At 48.7% G+C, this 18,779-nt stretch overlaps 1 protein-coding gene across 1 annotated transcript in view; it reads right to left on the bottom strand.

Annotated features, from left to right (window-relative positions):
* The window catches only part of CFAP46 (cilia and flagella associated protein 46), a 67,146-nt gene that overhangs the window by 20,133 nt on the left and 28,234 nt on the right, over positions 1-18,779 (bottom strand). Inside the window, exons 25-40 of the mRNA XM_078602248.1 lie at positions 18,222-18,285; positions 17,814-17,964; positions 17,541-17,724; positions 16,291-16,435; positions 15,222-15,400; positions 14,745-14,891; positions 14,053-14,208; positions 12,661-12,809; positions 11,369-11,467; positions 8,857-8,929; positions 8,368-8,496; positions 6,480-6,722; positions 5,495-5,601; positions 4,621-4,773; positions 3,986-4,117; positions 791-926 (exon numbers count right to left, since the gene is read on the bottom strand). Coding sequence (XP_078458374.1) covers positions 791-926; positions 3,986-4,117; positions 4,621-4,773; positions 5,495-5,601; positions 6,480-6,722; positions 8,368-8,496; positions 8,857-8,929; positions 11,369-11,467; positions 12,661-12,809; positions 14,053-14,208; positions 14,745-14,891; positions 15,222-15,400; positions 16,291-16,435; positions 17,541-17,724; positions 17,814-17,964; positions 18,222-18,285 — 2,247 coding nt within the window. The remainder of the gene's footprint in view (positions 1-790; positions 927-3,985; positions 4,118-4,620; positions 4,774-5,494; positions 5,602-6,479; positions 6,723-8,367; positions 8,497-8,856; positions 8,930-11,368; positions 11,468-12,660; positions 12,810-14,052; positions 14,209-14,744; positions 14,892-15,221; positions 15,401-16,290; positions 16,436-17,540; positions 17,725-17,813; positions 17,965-18,221; positions 18,286-18,779) is intronic.

Below are 18,779 nucleotides of genomic sequence, written 5' to 3' on the forward strand. Positions count from 1 at the left end.
GTTGATCAAGTCCTTCCAAAGATTGCTAAATTTAGCATCCATCTTCTCGGTTGAAATTATGCCTGAGTTGTGTGGAAAACCTCCCCGTAGAGGCGGTTCAATCTTGATTAGAACCTTTCGTGACTGCAGGATTTTATACTCTTAGGTTCTTTATATACTTTAGTGCTGCATATCATTATTGCATGGCAGGGCAGCAGAGTTTTAACACGTGAGCCACACACTAAGAAGCTACTGGGTTCGATTCCCAAATCGGGCGCCTTTTTGAGTGCCATTTTTATGTTCTCCCCCTTGTTATGCAGAGTATGAGCGTGTGTGCTTATGTGAGAGTACGTGTAAGTGTGTATGAGTGTGGAGCTTTTCCCCTGTTCTACGTGTCTCCTCTGGGTTAATTTTGAATGACGTTATGGGATCTTTAATGTCGACTGTAAAGCAGACAGTGCATTGTATTTTATGGTTAATATGGGCGGCAGGGGTGGCGCCGCAAGAAGGACATGGGCTCGATTGTCGACATGCAAACTGTTTGAAGTTTATATTTTCTCCACCTGTTCTGCATAGGTTTCCTTCGGATTCTCCAGTTTACTCTCAGAGCTAAACAAACATGCAATGTAACTGGTAATGGCCAAACATTCCGATGATGAAAATGTACTTGCAAACTATTCAATAGCGAACACACATAGTAGGAAAATTGCCCCGAACTGCAAAACACTGGGCAAGACCCTCTGGATACTTAGTGAGGCTTTCCTGGGTAAAACAAGCGTAATAATAGTAATAGTGCAGTGTGTGTACCCACGTGTAAAGCTGGCATTAGGGTCTGCGTCTCTCGGAAGCTACGCTCCATTGTGAGCACTGCACGGCGACCCAGGCCCCAGGCCTCCAGCAGGCTCTGCCTCACCACTTCCTCATCCCTACTGCACCTTGCCTGCAGCCTACACACTCACATACACACACAAAGATTCCCCGTGTAGCCTACACAAGTTGATGGGGAAAATGCTGTGAGTGAGCACCTATGAAGGCTGGCACGGCACCACATGAGGTGGGTGCCCAACACCACGCCCGGCCACCTTTTGCTCCCCAGTGCTCATATATACACACTGTATAAAGTACTTGTTCAGGTTCAGTTGACCTAAAAGAGGTCCAGGACCAGTTCAGTAAGTTATCATTGATGTTGCTTGTGAACTGAAATCAAACTCGGGTCACTGGGTTTGTCGCACAATGTGATAAGGACTGCTCCCCACATTCACACGCAGACACACACAGAAACAAACACTCTCTGTGTGCTACCCGAGTGTCCATGCCACACGCTGGCACATACTCAGTCTGTATGGTACCTGAGTGGCCGTACCACATGCTGCCACACACTCTCTGTCACTGTGTGCTACCCGAGTGCCTGTACCACATGCTGTCCCGCACTCTCTCTCTCTCTGTGGTAGCCGAGTGCCCATACCACATGCTGCCACACACACTATCCTTGTGGTACCCGAGTGCTCGTGCCACACACTACCACACACGCTCTCTTTTCTGTGTAGTACCGAATTTTCTGTGCCACGCCAATACCCGCCATTCGCCACTAAGTGACGGTGACATCACCATGGCGCCTGTGCCAGGCCAGGCGCACTTTGAGGCCACGTAAAGTGTCGAAGGTTCGCTGACAGGAGGTCTCGAGACAAACCCAGGTGCCATGGATTGGCTGACTGAGATGACTGGTAGATGCATTAGCTGTACCCCCTACTGTGCCAACTTGCTGTAATTTAGCTACTCGGCGCTCTGCTCGTTGTTGTGAGCGTCGCTCCTCCGCCCTCCGTTGTTGCTGGAGGGTGACTGCCTCCAACTGCCCAGTAGCGTCCTTTATGAGCCTCCGCCACTCAGTTCCACATTCTCCTGTACCGCATCAGTCCATCTCTTCTCCAGCCCATGTCGTGCCCGTTTAGCCGCCTCTATGCGGTCAAACAGAAGCTGCTTGGGCATGCAGTGGCTGGGCATGCGGGCTACATGACCCAGCCAACGCAGCCTTGCCTGCCGGAGGAGCTCACTGATGGGAATGTGTCCAGATCTTTCAAGGATTTGTGAGCTCCTCACACAATCCAGCCTGGTTAAACTCAGGATGAATCGTAGGCATTCCAGCCTGAATGTTTCCAACCGGCACAGATGTTCCATTAGAGGGGTCCACGTTTTACAAGCATAGAGAAGGGAGGGCATGACTGTGTCCAATAAGACTCGAAGCTACATGCGGAGCGACAGACCAGGTAGCTTTCACACAGCATTGCGCAGCCGATGAAAAGATAATGCTACCCGAATGATTCTGAGTGAGACCTCTGCTGTCAAACTGCCCAGGTATGGGAAACTCTCCACTCTCTCCACAACCGCTCCATCACCAATGGGGAGCTGAGGGGGTGGAGTGTTTGGTGGCACAAAATACCCGGGCAGGTGCTTAGTTTTGGTGAGGCTGACGATAAGACACACTCAAGGTTCAGCAGCAGCGTCTCCAGCTCCTCCTCTGAGTGAGCAGCAATCATCAGATCATCAGCATACATAACATGGTTGATTAATAAGGAGCCATCCCTCTACCGCATCCGGGCATCGATCAGCCGTTGTATCTGTACCAGATAGAAATTCCTCTAGTACAGCCATGGAAAGCTTCTCGAACTACGTGGTCAAAGATGATGTTAAATAATGTGGGAGCCAGAGGACATCGCTGTCAAACCCCAAGGTGAACAGGGAATGGCTCCAACTCCTGGCCACGTAGCTTTACCCGGGCCTGCCTACCATCATGAAGGCCTTGATTGATTGTGAGCAAAGAGTCAGGGACTCTGAAAGCACGAAGAACTACCCAGAGCCCTGGCCTGTTGATGGTATCATAGGCCTTGACCAGGTCAATAAAGCAGAGATGTAGGTCTTTCTGGAATTCCCTATACCTCTGCTGTAGCAGACAGACAGAGAAATGGCATCCGTGCAGGACTGCCCTGGTCTGAAACCACATTGTGGCTTCACAAGCCTCTCCTCAGTGTGCCTGACTTTTCCCGGCAGACTGAGAAGAGAGATGCCCCTATAGTTGTTACATCCTTCCAATCCTGTGGAACCCGTCCTGTGGTCCAGACAGTTGTGATAATGTCATGTAGGGCAGTCTGCACACAGATGCCACCCTCCCTCAGAATTTATCTTGGGAGATCATCTTGACGCGGCACTTTTCCTGGTCTCAGACTTTGGATCGCCCCTTGCACTTCCACAGATGGCACCTCAGCCAACCATTCAGAAGGGGTGGCTACTTCTGCCAATATTTGAGGCACGACAGCCCTAACTGGGTCGTCCCCACCTTGCCCCATGATGTTGTCTGGGCTGAGGAAATTCCCCTCCCCCAAGACCTTTCCAAAAATGCTCTGCAAACCTGCAGACCTGTTGCTGAGGGTCGGAGATCGGATTACCGTTCTTTTCCTTAAGGATGATGATAGGTGAGGCACTGCACATTACTTTTTTGATGGAATTAAATAGTGATTTGTGATTGCGGGTTACTGAGGCAGATTCCATGTCCTCAGTAACCCAACCCCACCACTCATCCTTGCAGCGCCGCACGGCTCTCTGAATCTCTGAGCTAAGGGTGCGGTAAGCCTCCTCAATCTCCGATGATGGATTGTGTAGATGACGGGAGTGAGCCTGTCGTTTTCTCTCAACCAGCATGAACACCTCCTCCTTCAGCGAGGGTCTCTGGGGAGGTTTGGGCTGCATACCCAATGCAGCTGTTGGAGCTGCATGAGCCAGTCTTGAACCTTACCCATTTCCCCTCAGAATCAGAAGAAGGGGGGCACGATGCTAACCCCAGCTGCAAGCGATGTTGTGCCACACCAAAGACAAAGATTCCCTGTATAGCCTTATACAGGAATCAAACTCAGGACCGCCGGGTTCATAGCGCAGCGCACTAACCGCTACACCACCGCTCCCCTGCCACACACACCACACCCTGCCACACAAACACTCTCCCTCTGTGTGGTACCCGAGTGCCCATGCGGCCTGCATGAGGGCATGTGCCGTATGGTGCCGCTCCCCGCTCTGAATCAGCGTCTCCGCAGATTGTACCAGCTCCTCGCCGGCCCTACGCAGACTGCTCAGCACAGATTTCAGCTCCCTGCAGCCACAGCAAGTGTGATTAATTGGTAATTAGGTTCCTCATCATCTTCATCATCTTCATCATCATCAAAATCAGCCATGATCATTCCACTGCTGGATTAAGGCTTTGCCAAGCTGCCACTGCCAACTCTCAAGGTACTGTGATGTAACAATCCAAACAGCAGCTGCTCTAAGCACAGGCTGATTTCATGGTATAAAATGTTGTGGTAAAACATCAAATCTGCATTAACATGTAAAACATTTTTACCACTACCATGTGTGGTTAATGCAGACTTGATGCCTTGCAATAGGTGTCCATTTGGTATTTTAACACCTTAACACCTGCATTATTGCCGGAAAAGGTAAAGCCTATTCTTTTTAATACCGACAACAAATGGCCCATAGACACAGAATGTACTCAATAATATTATTATTATTTTGCGGAATAAGAGCCGCTTGATTGAAAGTCTCTGGCTGATTATCCTGATTGCCAGACGGGCTTGACAGGGACTTGAAACGGACCGTGTCTCGCCGACAGTGAACGGGCAGAAGTCCTCCCAGGGAGGCCGACCCCACGCATCCATGTGGGTCCCCTCATAGGGGTCCCACTGAGGTCCGTGCTCCTTGCCAGTCTCGCAGTGCGATCGCACGGCCTGCATCAGAACGGACACCATCCTGGGACACATGACAAAGACATCACATGGCATCAAGGCAACAGCGTGGTGTAGTGATAGTGCCACTAGATGGACCTGGGTTCGATTCCCGATTAGGTGCTTTTCCGTGTGAAGTTTTTATGTTCTGCCCCTGTTCCGTGAGCCTTCGACACTTCACGTGGCCTCGGAATGCACCTAGCCTAGCACGTGCCATGGTGACGTCACCGCCATTTAGTAGCGAATGACGGCTATTGTTGTTGAGTGAGTAAGCATGCAGAGTTTGTATGTTCTGCCCCTGTTCTACAGTGTGTGTGTGTGAGTGCGTGTGTGATCGCCTCGTGTGGAGTGGTAGTGTAGCGGTTAGCGCACTGCGCTACTAACCCTGTGACCTGAGTTAAATTCCCGCTCATGGCAAACCTAAGTGACGATTATTTGAACCGATCCTGGGCCTCCCCTAGGTCGACTTAGCCTCAAATGAGTAGATGGTATGATGTGTAAACATTGCCACTCAGCAGACAAAGGCGGTCAGGCATGGTGCTGGCCACCCACCCCTCGTGTGCCGTGCTGGCCATTATCGGTGCTCGGTAACAGCACTTTCCCCAAAAGCGTGTTAAGGCTATACGGGGGATCTTTGTCTTTGTGTGTGAAGGTGCCAGTGTGAGTGTGTGCTTGGGGATTTCCTGGGTAAACAAGCATTTTAAAACTTCATAACCATTGAATCTGGCATTGCTGGAGGCTCCCACCTGTACTGCAGAGAGGCTACCATGGGCCCGAGGTGCTGCTCCTGGCTGGGGCATCGCTCACACGCGGCATGGAGAGCACGCACTGCCCGGCCCAGAACCCGACACGCCTGCACACATGCATACATATATACAGTGAGGGAAAAAAGTATTTGATCCCCTGCTGATTTTGTACGTTTGCCCACTGACGAAGAAATGATCAGTCTATAATTTTAATGGTAGATTTATTTGAACAGTGAGAGACAGAATAACAACAACAAAATCCAGAAAAACGCATGTCAAAAATGTTATAAATTCATTTGCATTTTAATGAGGGAAATAAGTATTTGACCCCCTCTCAATCAGAAAGATTTCTGGCTCCCAGGTGTCTTTTATACAGGTAACGAGCTGAGATTAGGAGCACACTCTTAAAGGGAGTGCTCCTAATCTCAGCTTGTTACCTGTATAAAAGATACCTGTTCACAGAAACAATTAATCAAACAGATTCCAAACTCTCCACCATGGCCAAGACCAAAGAGCTCTCCAAGGATGTCAGGGACAAGATTGTAGACCTGCACAAGACCATCGCCAAGCAGCTTGGTGAGAAGGTGACAATAGTTGGTGCGATTATTCACAAATGTCAGAAACACAAAAGAACTGTCAATCTCCCTCGGCCTGGGGCTCCATGCAAGATCTCACCTCACTGTACAATGACAAAGATCCCTCGAAGAGTCTCTAATAAGACTGTTGGGGCAAAGTGCTGGGGTGGGTGTCAAACACCACTTCCAGTCACCTTTGCCCAGTGACTGATATTTACAGGTAATCATTTAAGGCTGAGTCGACCCAGTGGAGACCCAGGACCATTTCAAATATTCGGCACTGTTATTGATCAACGAGCACCTATGAAGGCCGCCACGATACACGAGGGGGTGGGTGGCTAGCACCATGCACTTGTATACACACACGCACACACAGACACACAGAGAATCACGTGCGTGTGTGTGCTTGCCTGGCGCTGCGAGTGCGGCCCTGCGCTCTGTACGAGGCTCTCGGCTCGGGTCATGGCCACGTTCCCGACATGTGCCATGTTCCCGCAAACCTCCTGGGCGGCCTCCAGGAAAGGCCTAGCCTCGCCGCAGGGGCCCCCTGCCACCTCCAAAACCCCGCCAGCCCCCCCGAGGTATCCTTCACCAAGGGACAGCTGGGCCAGGAGGCAGAGACATCGGCCCAGACTGCGTTGCTCACCCAGCACCTGACAACAACAGCGACAACAGCCACCACAATTCGCCACAAAGTGGCGGTAACATCACCACGGCGCCTGTGCTAGGCCAGGTACACTCAGAGGCCACGTGAAGTATCGAAGGCTCACTGACAGGTCATGGGACAGACCCAGATGCCATGGGTGCAGCAACTGTGCCCGTTAACTGCATTTTAGCCGGCCCGGTGAACCTGACTCACGCAGGACCAGCAGCAAGAAGGACCTGGGCTCGATTCCTGACTTGGGTGCCTTTCTGAGTGAGTTTAGGAAAATATGTGTGAGTGTGTGGAGTTTGTATGTTCTCAGGTTTAAAATAGACATAAGTACGAATAAATGTACCCTCTTATTTAAATAGAATAATGAGAAAAGCTGAAACAATAATAAGTGGCGTATAAAACGCTAGTACTGTACATGTGACAAGTTAATTTATTTGACTATGTCAGGTGGTGAAGAGTCTTAACAAAATACAATTTAATGGTAGGTTTTTACCCTTTTAACTGGTACAAAACTGACACCTTTATTCAAGGCATCATGTTTGCAATGACCACAACACAAGTAGTCAATAAAGCAAACAAAAAGAAGCAACTCTGATAAGGATAATAATATGCACTGTCCTTGAAGTTGATTGGCCCACACCCGAGACGGCTTTCTTTAGAGCCTAGTCCCCATTGGTGTAGGGCCAGATGACACCAGAAGGCGTACAACTCAAAAACAGTGCAATATCAGAGTATTGAGAGTTCGGGGTAAACATTTACACATGATGCCTTGAATAAAGGTGTCAGTTTTGTACCAGTTAAAAGGGTAAAAACCTACCATTATATTTTGCCACTGGTAAAAGAGATCTCATAGTGTAAATGTTTACCCCGAACTCTCAATACTCTGATATTGCACTGTTTTTGAGTTGTACGCCTTCTGGTGTCATCTGGCCCTACACCAATGGGGACTAGGCTCTAAAGAAAGCCGTCTCGGGTGTGGGCCAATCAACTTCAAGGACAGTGCATATTATTATCCTTATCAGAGTTGCTTCTTTTTGTTTGCTTCATTGACTACTTGTGTTGTGGTCATTGCAAACATGATGCCTTGAATAAAGGTGTCAGTTTTGTACCAGTTAAAAGGGTAAAAACCTACCATTATATTTTGCCACTGGTAAAAGAGATCTCATAGTGTAAATGTTTACCCCGAACTCTCAATACTCTGATATTGCACTGTTTTTGAGTTGTACGCCTTCTGGTGTCATCTGGCCCTACACCAATGGGGACTAGGCTCTAAAGAAAGCCGTCTCGGGTGTGGGCCAATCAACTTCAAGGACAGTGCATATTATTATCCTTATCAGAGTTGCTTCTTTTTGTTTGCTTTATTGACTACTTGTGTTGTGGTCATTGCAAACATGATGCCTTGAATAAAGGTGTCAGTTTTGTACCAGTTAAAAGGGTAAAAACCTACCATTATATTTTGCCACTGGTAAAAGAGATCTCATAGTGTAAAATACAATTTGGTCAGAACATTACGTGGCCTAACCGATAAATTAATTATGATAATAATATGGCTGTGGAACAATGTATGTTAACCTTATCAATCATATCCTAACACTGAAACCTTTCAAGATTGTCTTAACACCGAAACCCCAATCAATAATCACCTGGGCGGTGGTGCGTATTTCAGCCAGCAGGAAGTGTGCAGGCTGCGTGAGCCCCAGCCGAACGAGCACCTCTGCCTTGTCCAACCACACAGGGAGACAGGACACAGCCGAATGCCCGCCCTTGCACACCTGTAAATCACACAAACAACAACGTCTCACCCTGTATAGCATTTTGAGGCTCTTGCGGAAGTGCTGTTCGTCAGCACCAAAGAAGGCCGGCACGGCGCATTCATGAAGGGGTGGTGTGACCAGAACCATACCTAGCTGCCTTTGTCTAGAGTGTTGGTGTTAACACACCACACCAGGTACTCATTTAAGGCTGAGTCGACCTAGGGGAGGTCCATGACTGGTTTTATATATATTCGTCACTAATTTTTGGCTGCAAGCGAGAATGAAAGTCGGATCGCTAGGTTTGTAGCCAGTGCGCTGACCACTGAGCCACTGCTTCCCCGCTGCACAGATGCTGTACACACATGCACACATACATACTGGTGAGAAGCTGTGTGAGCTGCCTCGAGTCCCTGCAGCTCCCAGCTTCCTCATTTCCACTTCTTCACGACAGCTGCAGCACAGCACAACAACACCATCATCTCCGTCACCAAGTCGAGTTTTTTATATTTTTTAACCAGGTGAGAAAACTCAAGAGACCAAATCATAATATACAAGTTTGATGTTGCATGAATAACCTGGGTCATCAAAATGACAAAAGCAAAACAATAAAATGAAGTAGAGCCATTAAGTAAATAGAAGTCAGAGCAAAAACAACTGTCACATGAGACATCGAAAATATTGCACAAACATGAATAATTGTTAAGTAATTAAATCACCATAGTGTAAGTTGGCTCGGATACACAATTCTTAGACTGATCATAGAACAATTACAATTAAGTTACAGAAACAGGTACAGGGTGATCATTATACTAATACGTAAACAATTATATATGTCAAATTATATTGCAAGGAAAGCTTTCATAAAAATGAGTAGACCATTATTACGTGCTGTTGTCACGATGGAAATGTTATACATTAACTCACAAATTAGTTTTAATGGGAAAATCATCAGCAACATCGCCCCCCTACTGGCACTATAATGCCACATTGGATGCCGGTGCTGCTTACTTCTTCTTTCATATGGCATTGTGAAAAGCAACAGTTGTTTTTCTTAATGATCGTCATAATTGAATGCAAAGATTCCTCATTCAGTCCAATGAGGTGGTTGACACAGTATGGATGTCAGCGATACCGCCAGGATGTGCATGGATGGAGCATTCATCGGTCATGTGCTTAATGGTTTGGACTTCTCCACAGTCAGAGTTGGACAATTCTTTGATCTTCCATTTATGGAATGTGTATGCGCATCTGCCGTGTTGTGTTCGAGTGCGGTTCAGCGTGCTCCATAGTCATCATGGAAGAGAGAATCCCGGTACTTCCACCGTCGGATCGTGAACGATGTTTTTGTTTGCCAGTCCATCGCCGCCCATGATTCAGACCACCGAGTGGCGGTGTCTTTATTCTCGGCTGCTAGAGCAGAGGCGCGTACCCAGAACGGTTTCCTGGATTTTAGCCTTGGGCAGCGTGGGGGTTCCTTTAGATCTTGATGGAGCGGCAGAGTGAAGCTCTTCATTCTCTTGTTGTTGTACTCCCGTGTCATCGCACCATCGCGTCGGATGTTGGCCGAAGCGATATTCGCCAGCACAGGAAGCCACGAGACTTGAGTAAACTTTAGGGAACCACTGATCATACGAAGCGCGTTGCTAATTTCGGCGTCGACAAGGTTCGTGTGAGGGCTTGCACCCCACACCGGGGCACAGTACTCCGCAGTGGAGTGAACAAGGGCCTGCATCCATATCGTCAACGTGCTGGCATCGCTTCCCCAGGTTGTTCCTGCAAGTTTCTGAATAATATTCACTCGTGCTTCCGTTTTACTTTTAGCTTTTTTGAGGTGGTGATGGTAGTTAAGCGTCCGATCCAGGGTACTCCTAGATACTGAGGGTGTTCGTCATGCCTTAGCTTCGCCCCGCAGAAGTTAATGTTGAACGTTTTTGAAGCTTGTCTGTTGTGCAGGTGGAAGGCGGAGACGACGCTCTTCGATGGGTTAGGCTTTATGCGCCAATTCTTGAATTATTCTTCCAGAGTCTTCAGATCTTTTTCGAGGACTGCCTCAGTGTCCTCCATTTTCCGTGCTTGAGTTGCGAGTGCGATACCATACGCATATGTGAACTTACGGCAAGATGTCACTGGAATGTCGCTAGTATTGAGATCGAACAGCGCTGGGGCCAAAACTGATCCCTGCGGGAGTCCGTTATTCAATCTTCATGGGCTGCTGGCAACTTCACCAAGATAGACGGTGAACCATCGGTTGCTCAGCATTTCAGTGATTAGTCAAATTGTTGGGTGGCAAGGCACAGCTTTCGCAAGCTTTTTCAGGAGTCCCTTCCGCCATACGGTATCATAAGCTGAAGAGAGGTCGATGAAAGCTGTTGCTGTTTTGAGCTGGCGTTCGAAATCGGCTTCGATGTAACATGTTAAGGCAAGCACCTGGTCGCAACAATTTCGACCAGTTCTAAATCCTGCTTGTTCCTGGGGAACTATTTCCTCAAGCATTGGCATCAGCCTTTTGAGCAGAAGCCGTTCCATTAGTTTGTAGCAGACGCTGAGTAGGGAGATAGGGCGGTAGTTTTGAGCGTCTGATGGGTCCTTGCCTGGTTTCAGGATGGCTATTATCCTTGCCACTTTCCACTCCTTTGGAACGATGCCTGTGGAATGGATGTCAGTGAAGAATGTGGCTAGCCATTCTCTCACTCTTGGTCTCAAGTTCTTGATGAATTCTGCATTCACCTTGTGCTGCACAAGGGAGGCTGCCATCAGTGGGTCCCCTAGGTTATACAAATAAACTACTGCAGGGCATTGGGATGATTGAGATTACCTGTGATGTAAGGCCTTAATGAGATGCTGAAGCCGTTAAGCAAGCGCCACTATATATGCAAATCATAATACTGACCTGGCCAATTCTTCCAGAGGCATTGGAACAGAGCCCACGGCCTTCAGGTGAGACCGGGCAGTATCGTGCATGTTTAACTGAGTGCACAGTTCGGCCAAGCTGCATACACATACAGCACACACACATAATACTCACAAACAAACATAAAGAGCTCTCACACAACATATACAGTGCACACACAGCACACACACATATTACTCACATACGCATGCACAGCACACACACAGCACAATGCAAACGTAACTTGATATTATAATCATCGTTTATGAACTAATTATTTCCTCATTCTCATATTTGTCTCTCCACGTAAGAAGCAGAAATAGTTTGATGAATTGGCACGTTCTGTTTACGTGACAACCCTTACTAGTTGGCTGTGTCGGGTGGTGGCGGGTTTGAACTGCACATAGATTTACGCGATCTAACCCGAAAAACCTTTATTATGGAGAAATAGTTTACACAACCCATTAGCCACATGGCCTTCAGGCAGTGCTTCTTATCCACAGCATTGGATAAACACAAGCAAACTCTACTGTACTGAACCAATTATATGGATAGACCGTGTGGCTAATGGGTAAAACATATTTTTATTCTTCAAGCGACGAGATAAATATGGGAAGGAGGCATTATTTTTTTCGTTATTAACATTCTCCACAACGACTACGCCGAGTGATTAGTATAATTATTATAATTCACAGTCATGGGGGTCATTATTGTGACGTTTGTTTAGCCATGAAAACTTCACCGACGTCTCATGACTTTTTTTCCCAGGAGGGTGTCCTGCCAAGTTGTGTATTGAGCATCAGCACTGGTGAGATGAAGACGGCTGGGAGAGCTGCTGGCCACACCACCCTCTCTCATAGGTGCACTGCATCGCCAAGTTATAAGTACTGTCGAACAGCACTTGCCCAAACCGTTTATTAAAGGCGTTATTATACTGGATATGTGTGGATATGTGTGGATATGTGTGTCTGCGCATGGTTTGGGAGTGGTAGCATAGCGGTTATCGCGCTGCGCTACGAACCAGGCGACGAGAGTTCCCATTCACGGCCAACACCGGTGACTTTTATTTGAACCGGTCCTGGGCCTCCCCTCGGTCGACTCAGCCTCAAACGAGTACCTGGTACCGTGTGTAAAGGTCACCACTAGGGAGACAAAGGCAGTTGGGCATGGTGCTGGCCACCCCCCCACTCGTGTGCCGTATCAGCCTTCATAGGTGCTTGCGAACAGCACTTGCTCCTAGAGTATGTTAAGGCTATACGGGGGATTTTTGCCGTTGTGTGTGTGTGTGTAACCGTAAGCTGTAGAGTTGCCCCAGCCCAGCGTTGCCCCTCTCGCTCGTGCATAAGGCGAGCGCCAGCTGCAGCACGGGCAGAGCCAGCAAGGGGCAATGCAGCGCACAGAGCAGCTGGGCCAGATCGCCGAGAGAATCCACAGTGACGTCCTGTACAGAGAAGCATATACAGGCAGTACACACAGCTTGCTCAGTGTGTACCCTACACAGCACAGCCAGCATAAGTAGTGTATCCAGGATGTACGCTACACAGTACCGGCAGCACATACAACACAAATACCCCCTATTAGACCCTGAAGGAGGCACATGCTGGGTTCACAATTCTAGTCGCAGTTGACTCAATTTATTGTCATAATTTTAGAAACAATTCGGATATAGAGTATCGACATGATAAAGAACCCCCATATAGCCTTTAATACGCTGTCCGGGGAAGCGCTGTTAGCGAGCATCTACAGAGATGTGCAGAGGCTGGCATGGCACACGAGGGGTGTGTGGCCAACACCAGGCTTCGTCGCCTTTGTCTCCCCAGTGCTGGTGCATAATAACATGACAAGTGATTGGTAAACATGAGGAAATGGGAGACCCTGAGAACTGGAGTGGGGGGATCTCTTTTTGAGCGACAGTGTTACCACAGCAAGATGTTTCCTGCTGTTTGATTTCCGACTCGGACACCTTTCTGTGTAGAGTTTGTATGTTTCCAACCCCTGTCCTGCAGTGTGTATGTGTGTTTGTGAGGGAGTGTATGTGTGTGGAGAGTGTGTGTTCTTCTCCTGTTCCACATGGATTTTGTCTGGGTTTTCCAGTTTCCTCCCATTGCGAAAAAAAACCCTATAATGTAACTGATATTGGCCATAGCTTTAAAAATAAAACAATATAAAATGGGGTTGGCCAAAGACCACAATGCTGGAAAACTACCTGAAAATTACTAAATTTGGATTAGACACAGCAGCAACATCTTTGGAAACTTAGCAAGGCCCTCTTGAAGTAAGACTCAACACCATCGTCAAAACCGCTGACGAATGTTATTGACTAACGTGTCGGGTGTTTAGTTACTTATGCTTGTGCACCATTGCCAGTGCCATATTATAAAATAACTCCTCTTGAAAAGAGTCTTGAGACTCAGTGAGGCTTTTGAGGGTAAACAAACAGGAAAATAAATACTCTTAGGTTTTTTTTCCGGTAAAGTCACGTAGGTAAAAAATAATAATAAAATTAAATAATAATAAATGAAAATAAATCAGCAACACAAGTCTCCGTCTTCAGGTGGGACCGTCACAGCCAAATTTACTGAATCAAGTGAGCATAAATAAATAACAAATGCATATATATAATGTCTGAGGGACCTATGTGTGACTGTAATGTTGTCAGGGTCGTGGTGCAGTGGGGTTGGCACCGGCTCGGGGAAGCTGTCGTCGCTGAGGAGGGCGATGGCCAGGGCAGCTCGAATCTCCTCGCTCCACTCGGGCGCTGCCCAGCCGTGCAGGCTCCAGGGCAGTGGGGCAGGGCTGCCCTTGCGACGAGGGGCATCCCCACGTGCGGGGGCAGCAGTCTGTAAGAGCAGCACACGCACGCACCCAACATGAGCGGTGTGGCCACGGGGAGACGGAGCGGATTTACGGGCACAGCACAATGCACATTGTTCACACGGTATGTGTTTGTTTTATCAATCAATAGGCATGTGCAGTGTGTGTAAGGGTGTAATCTGTATCCAAAAGAGCAACCACTGCTATTAGCCCTGGTATTTCCTTAGAATTACTGTAGATTTTGTCACATTGCATATCAAGGCCCTAGGCTTTATATAGAAAAACGGCAAATTCTCGTGCGTCAACGACAGCATTGCTTGATTTATTTATTTATTACACTTGTTACCCAGGAAAGCCTCACTGAGTCCCAAGACTCATTTTCAGGAGGGTCCTGCCAAGTTTTTGCGGAAGGTGGCGATATTGCTATGGGTATCCCAGTTAATTGAGTTGTCATTATTGGGACGTTTGACCAATACCAATTACATTGTATATATATATTTTTTAGCTTTGAATCACCATCCCCAACACAACATCAACAGAAAATCTTCACATCTTTCCCCACTTTGCTCCGCTTGGCAGACCCCGAGGGAGTCTTCTTGTCCTTGTGTCTCTCTTTCCCGCTGTCATCTCTCTTGTCCTTATGTTTGCCCTTAACACCATCGCTTTTCTCTGTGGGCGCGGCGGCAGCGGTGGGCATCTCCAACAGCAGCTTAGACAGCGAAGGCCGTGGAAGGATAAAGAGATATTCGTCATTTAATAACATTGTTCATATGCGTCACAAAATAACAATATAAAGGACAGGATCCAAAAAAAGTCAGAATTGGGCCAGATCATTACGTGACCTAACTCAAATATCAATTACGACTTATTATTGCTGAGATTTTAGCAATCCACCATTAGTGATGAGGGTTAATTCAGAAATTACTCTTCATTGGCGAGGGGTTAGCCGTCAGCAGGTGTGATCAGCAAGCGAATGTTATCGCGATGTAACCACAGTGCTCTAAATGTCACGCTGCTGCCACTGTGAGTCGCTGTTCACCTCCCACATGCGCATGACGCATGCGAATGCAGACAGGGGCCCGTGCATCAGGGGGGGAGCATGGCCCCCATGGCACCTCCCCAGCACCGTGCAGCCATCCACCAGCAGCTGCGCCAGCGAGTCGAGGTCTTGCACGCAGGCTTTCTCCCGCCAGGCACGTGCCCAGCTACTCACATTGCCTGCACACGCACACAAATACACAGATCACCCATATTGCATTTAACCGAATGGCGATGAGTGAGCTCCTATTCAGGCTGGCATGGCATATGAGGGAGTGATGTTCCCAGAACCATGCTCATTCGTCTTTGTCTTCCCAATGCTGATGGTGAAACCCCGCACCAGGCTCTCATTTAAGGCTGAGTCTCCCTAAGGGAGACCAAGTACCGGTTCATATATTCGTCACTGATCTTGGCCACGAGCGGGAATCAAACTGAGGCTGTCAAGTTCGTAGTGCAGCATGCTAACCAATGCGACACCGCGCTGCAACAACAACAGCCGCCATTCGCTACTAAGTGGCAGTGACGTCACCATGGCACTTGTGCCAGGCTTGGTACACTCCGAGGCCACGTGAAGTATCAAAGGCTTGCTGACAAGAGGTCACAGGACAGACCCAGGTGCCATTGGCTGCCTGAGATGACTGGCACACACCAGGGTAATAGGCGGTGGCGCAGTGGTTAACATGCTGCACTACGAACCTGGCGACGTGAGTTCGATTCCCACTCACGGCCAATATCGGTAACAAATATCTGAACTGGTCCTGGGCCTCCCCTAGGTCGACTCAGTCTCAAATGAGTGCCGAGTGCAATGTGTAAACATGGCCACTAGGGAAACAAAGGCGGCTGGGTGTGGAGATGGCCACCCACCCCCTCATGCGCCATCGCGACGTTCATAGGTGCTTGCTAACAGCACTTGACCCAAAAGTCTGTTAAGGCTATATGTAGAATCTTTGTATTTGTGTGTGTGAATTGTAACACCCTGTGTGTGAATGACGCCGTGCATGTGTTAGAGGTGATACCATGTGTGTGCACATGTGTGGCAGCTTCATCCGTGCCAGTGTCTGGTCGCTCACACGTGTCTCCTCGATGCGTCGTGATGAGATTATTCCCAGCGTGAGTGAGCAGCGTCACTGCGTCCTGGCATGAGGAGCCCTGAGCCAGCGTCCAACGCGACAGTTCCCTGAGCACCAGCACCCGCAGATGCACACACTCGGGGGCCTGGGTCCACAGGGAAAGAGACACAGAAAGAGGGAGCCAGAGAGAAAAATAAAAAGGGATAGTGAGACAGAAGGGTGAGAGAGAGAGATTGGGAGAGACAGAGTACAAAAGAAAGAGATGGAGACAGAGAGGGAGAGAGGTAGAGACAGATAGAGGGAGAGAGAGAGACAGACAGGGAGAGAGAGATAGAGACAGAGCGAGACAGAGAGAGACAACAATGCCATTTTCCACTTAAGTGTTGGTGACGTCAGAATGGCTAGGTGCACCTTGAGGCCACGTGATGTGTAGAAGGCTCACTGGCAGGAGGTAAACAGGGCAGACCCAGGTGTTATGGTTGACTGACTGAGATGACTGGCAGATGCACCACCTGTGCTCCCGACGATGCCACCTCAGAATTTTATCCGCCTGCAACTCTACTCGTTATTGTGAACGTCTGTCCCTCCGCCTTCCGTTATTGCTCGAAGTTGACTGTCTCCAATTGCTAAGTTCACCTTGGTTGGTACTGCCCAGTGGCGTCTTTCATGAGCCTCATGCACAGAAGCTAATCTTGTCACCGCTGGTACCAGTCATTGTCCAATCATTACATCAGTCCATCTCTTCTCTAGCCCATGACGCACCTGTTTAGCCCCCGTTATCACCTGTGCTCCGCACATGCACAACTATTGCACCCACTGAGTACCCACACATGCACATTCACTGCACACACAGCACGCACAAAAGAAAATGATCCCCCAGATAGTTTACAGACTATTTGGGCAAGTGCTGTTAGCGAGCACCCACGAAGGCCAACAAGGCACATGAGGGGGGGGTGAGTGGGCAGAACCATGCCCGGCCACCTTTTTTCTCCCTAATACTTATGTTTACACACTGCACTAGCTACTCAATTAACGCTTAGTCGATCTAGGGGAAGTCCAGGACTGGTTAAGATATTCGTCACAAATGTTGGTCATGAGTGGGAATCGAACTCGGGTTGCCGGGATTGAACACACAGACACACACCGCGCAGTGAACACACACAATCATTGAACAAACTGCACACACAACGAACACACGTTGAACAAACACAAGCACTGTGTACACTGTGCACGCTGCCACACAGTGGAACCTGCAGGGCGAGGTGGGCATGGCGGTAGCACAGAAGCTGCTGCGCAGGGTGCGGATGAACGAGCGCCAGCGACAGCCACGCACGGGCGCACGCCCGCTCACCGCCCTCGTGGAAACGCGCAGACTCCAGCTCCAGAGCCTGTCCAAGTCGCGCCTTCAGCCACACGCGGCGGCGGTAGAGAGGCCTGGGAGGACAGGGTGATTCGTTTACCCCACTGGATTCTATTGAACATGGTCCTTCTGTGTGTGTTTGTGGAAAAGCCACTGATCTCACAGGCGGTGGTTTCCGCGCGGCGTGGAGGACAGCGTGTGGTTGACGGTCGCCATGGCAGCGCCGAGATCTCCCGTGTCCTCGTGAATCTGACTCATCAGCAGTGCGAGCCGCATCCATGCTGCCAGTGCCTCCTCTCCCCAAGCAGCGCCGCCTGATCCAATCACACGCACCCAAGAAAATAAAGCAAACCCGTGCTATTATGGGTAGGCAGTTCACTTTATCGCGAAAATGAATAAAAGGGGACAGTACGGTGGTAAAGTGCTAACACTTGTGCCTCCTAGCATGAAGTTTCCTGGGTTCGAGCCCAAACTCTGGCACCTTTATGTGTGGGGCTTGACTGCAGTTTGGGAAATGATCAAGTAATGAGATGCACAAGAGCAATGCTTCGTCAAAGCAGCACAACCTCACCTGGCATTCTCTCCTCCTCCTCTTTCTCCTCACACTGGGACGTTTCTGATGGCTTCACGTCACACTGCCAGGCACGACACATCACCATAATCACCACCAACATTTTAATGTTTTCATTACCATCGCCATCACCAAACAATTTTCAAACATCATCAGCAATTTCCTAAACATCATCACCCACACATATATTTGTCATGTATCATCACCAACAACGGCATATGTTCATTACCATCATCAGTAACAAATGTGTAAGGACAGTACGGGGGCCTTGTGGTCATAATTAATAACTGAAGCGACAGGAACTAACAGGGTCACGCAAGGACAGTACGGGACCAAAGTGGTCTTAAATAATAATTGAGGAGACAGAGACAGACAGGGCCAAATGAGGTGAGAGAATGTTCGGGAAAAGGGGGCGTGGCCGAGTCTGAGAGGGGGATAAAAGGCAGCGTGGAGCAGGGCTCTGGGCTGCTGCTATGGGGGTTCGAAGAGACCGTCGTCGCCGTCGTCATCTTGGAACGGGGCACCTTATACTCTTGGAATGGTAGGGAAGGTTTATAT

This window comes from Lampetra planeri, chromosome 1 (genome assembly GCF_965212315.1).
Source record: "Lampetra planeri chromosome 1, kcLamPlan1.2.h2, whole genome shotgun sequence".
NCBI lineage: Eukaryota > Metazoa > Chordata > Hyperoartia > Petromyzontiformes > Petromyzontidae > Lampetra > Lampetra planeri.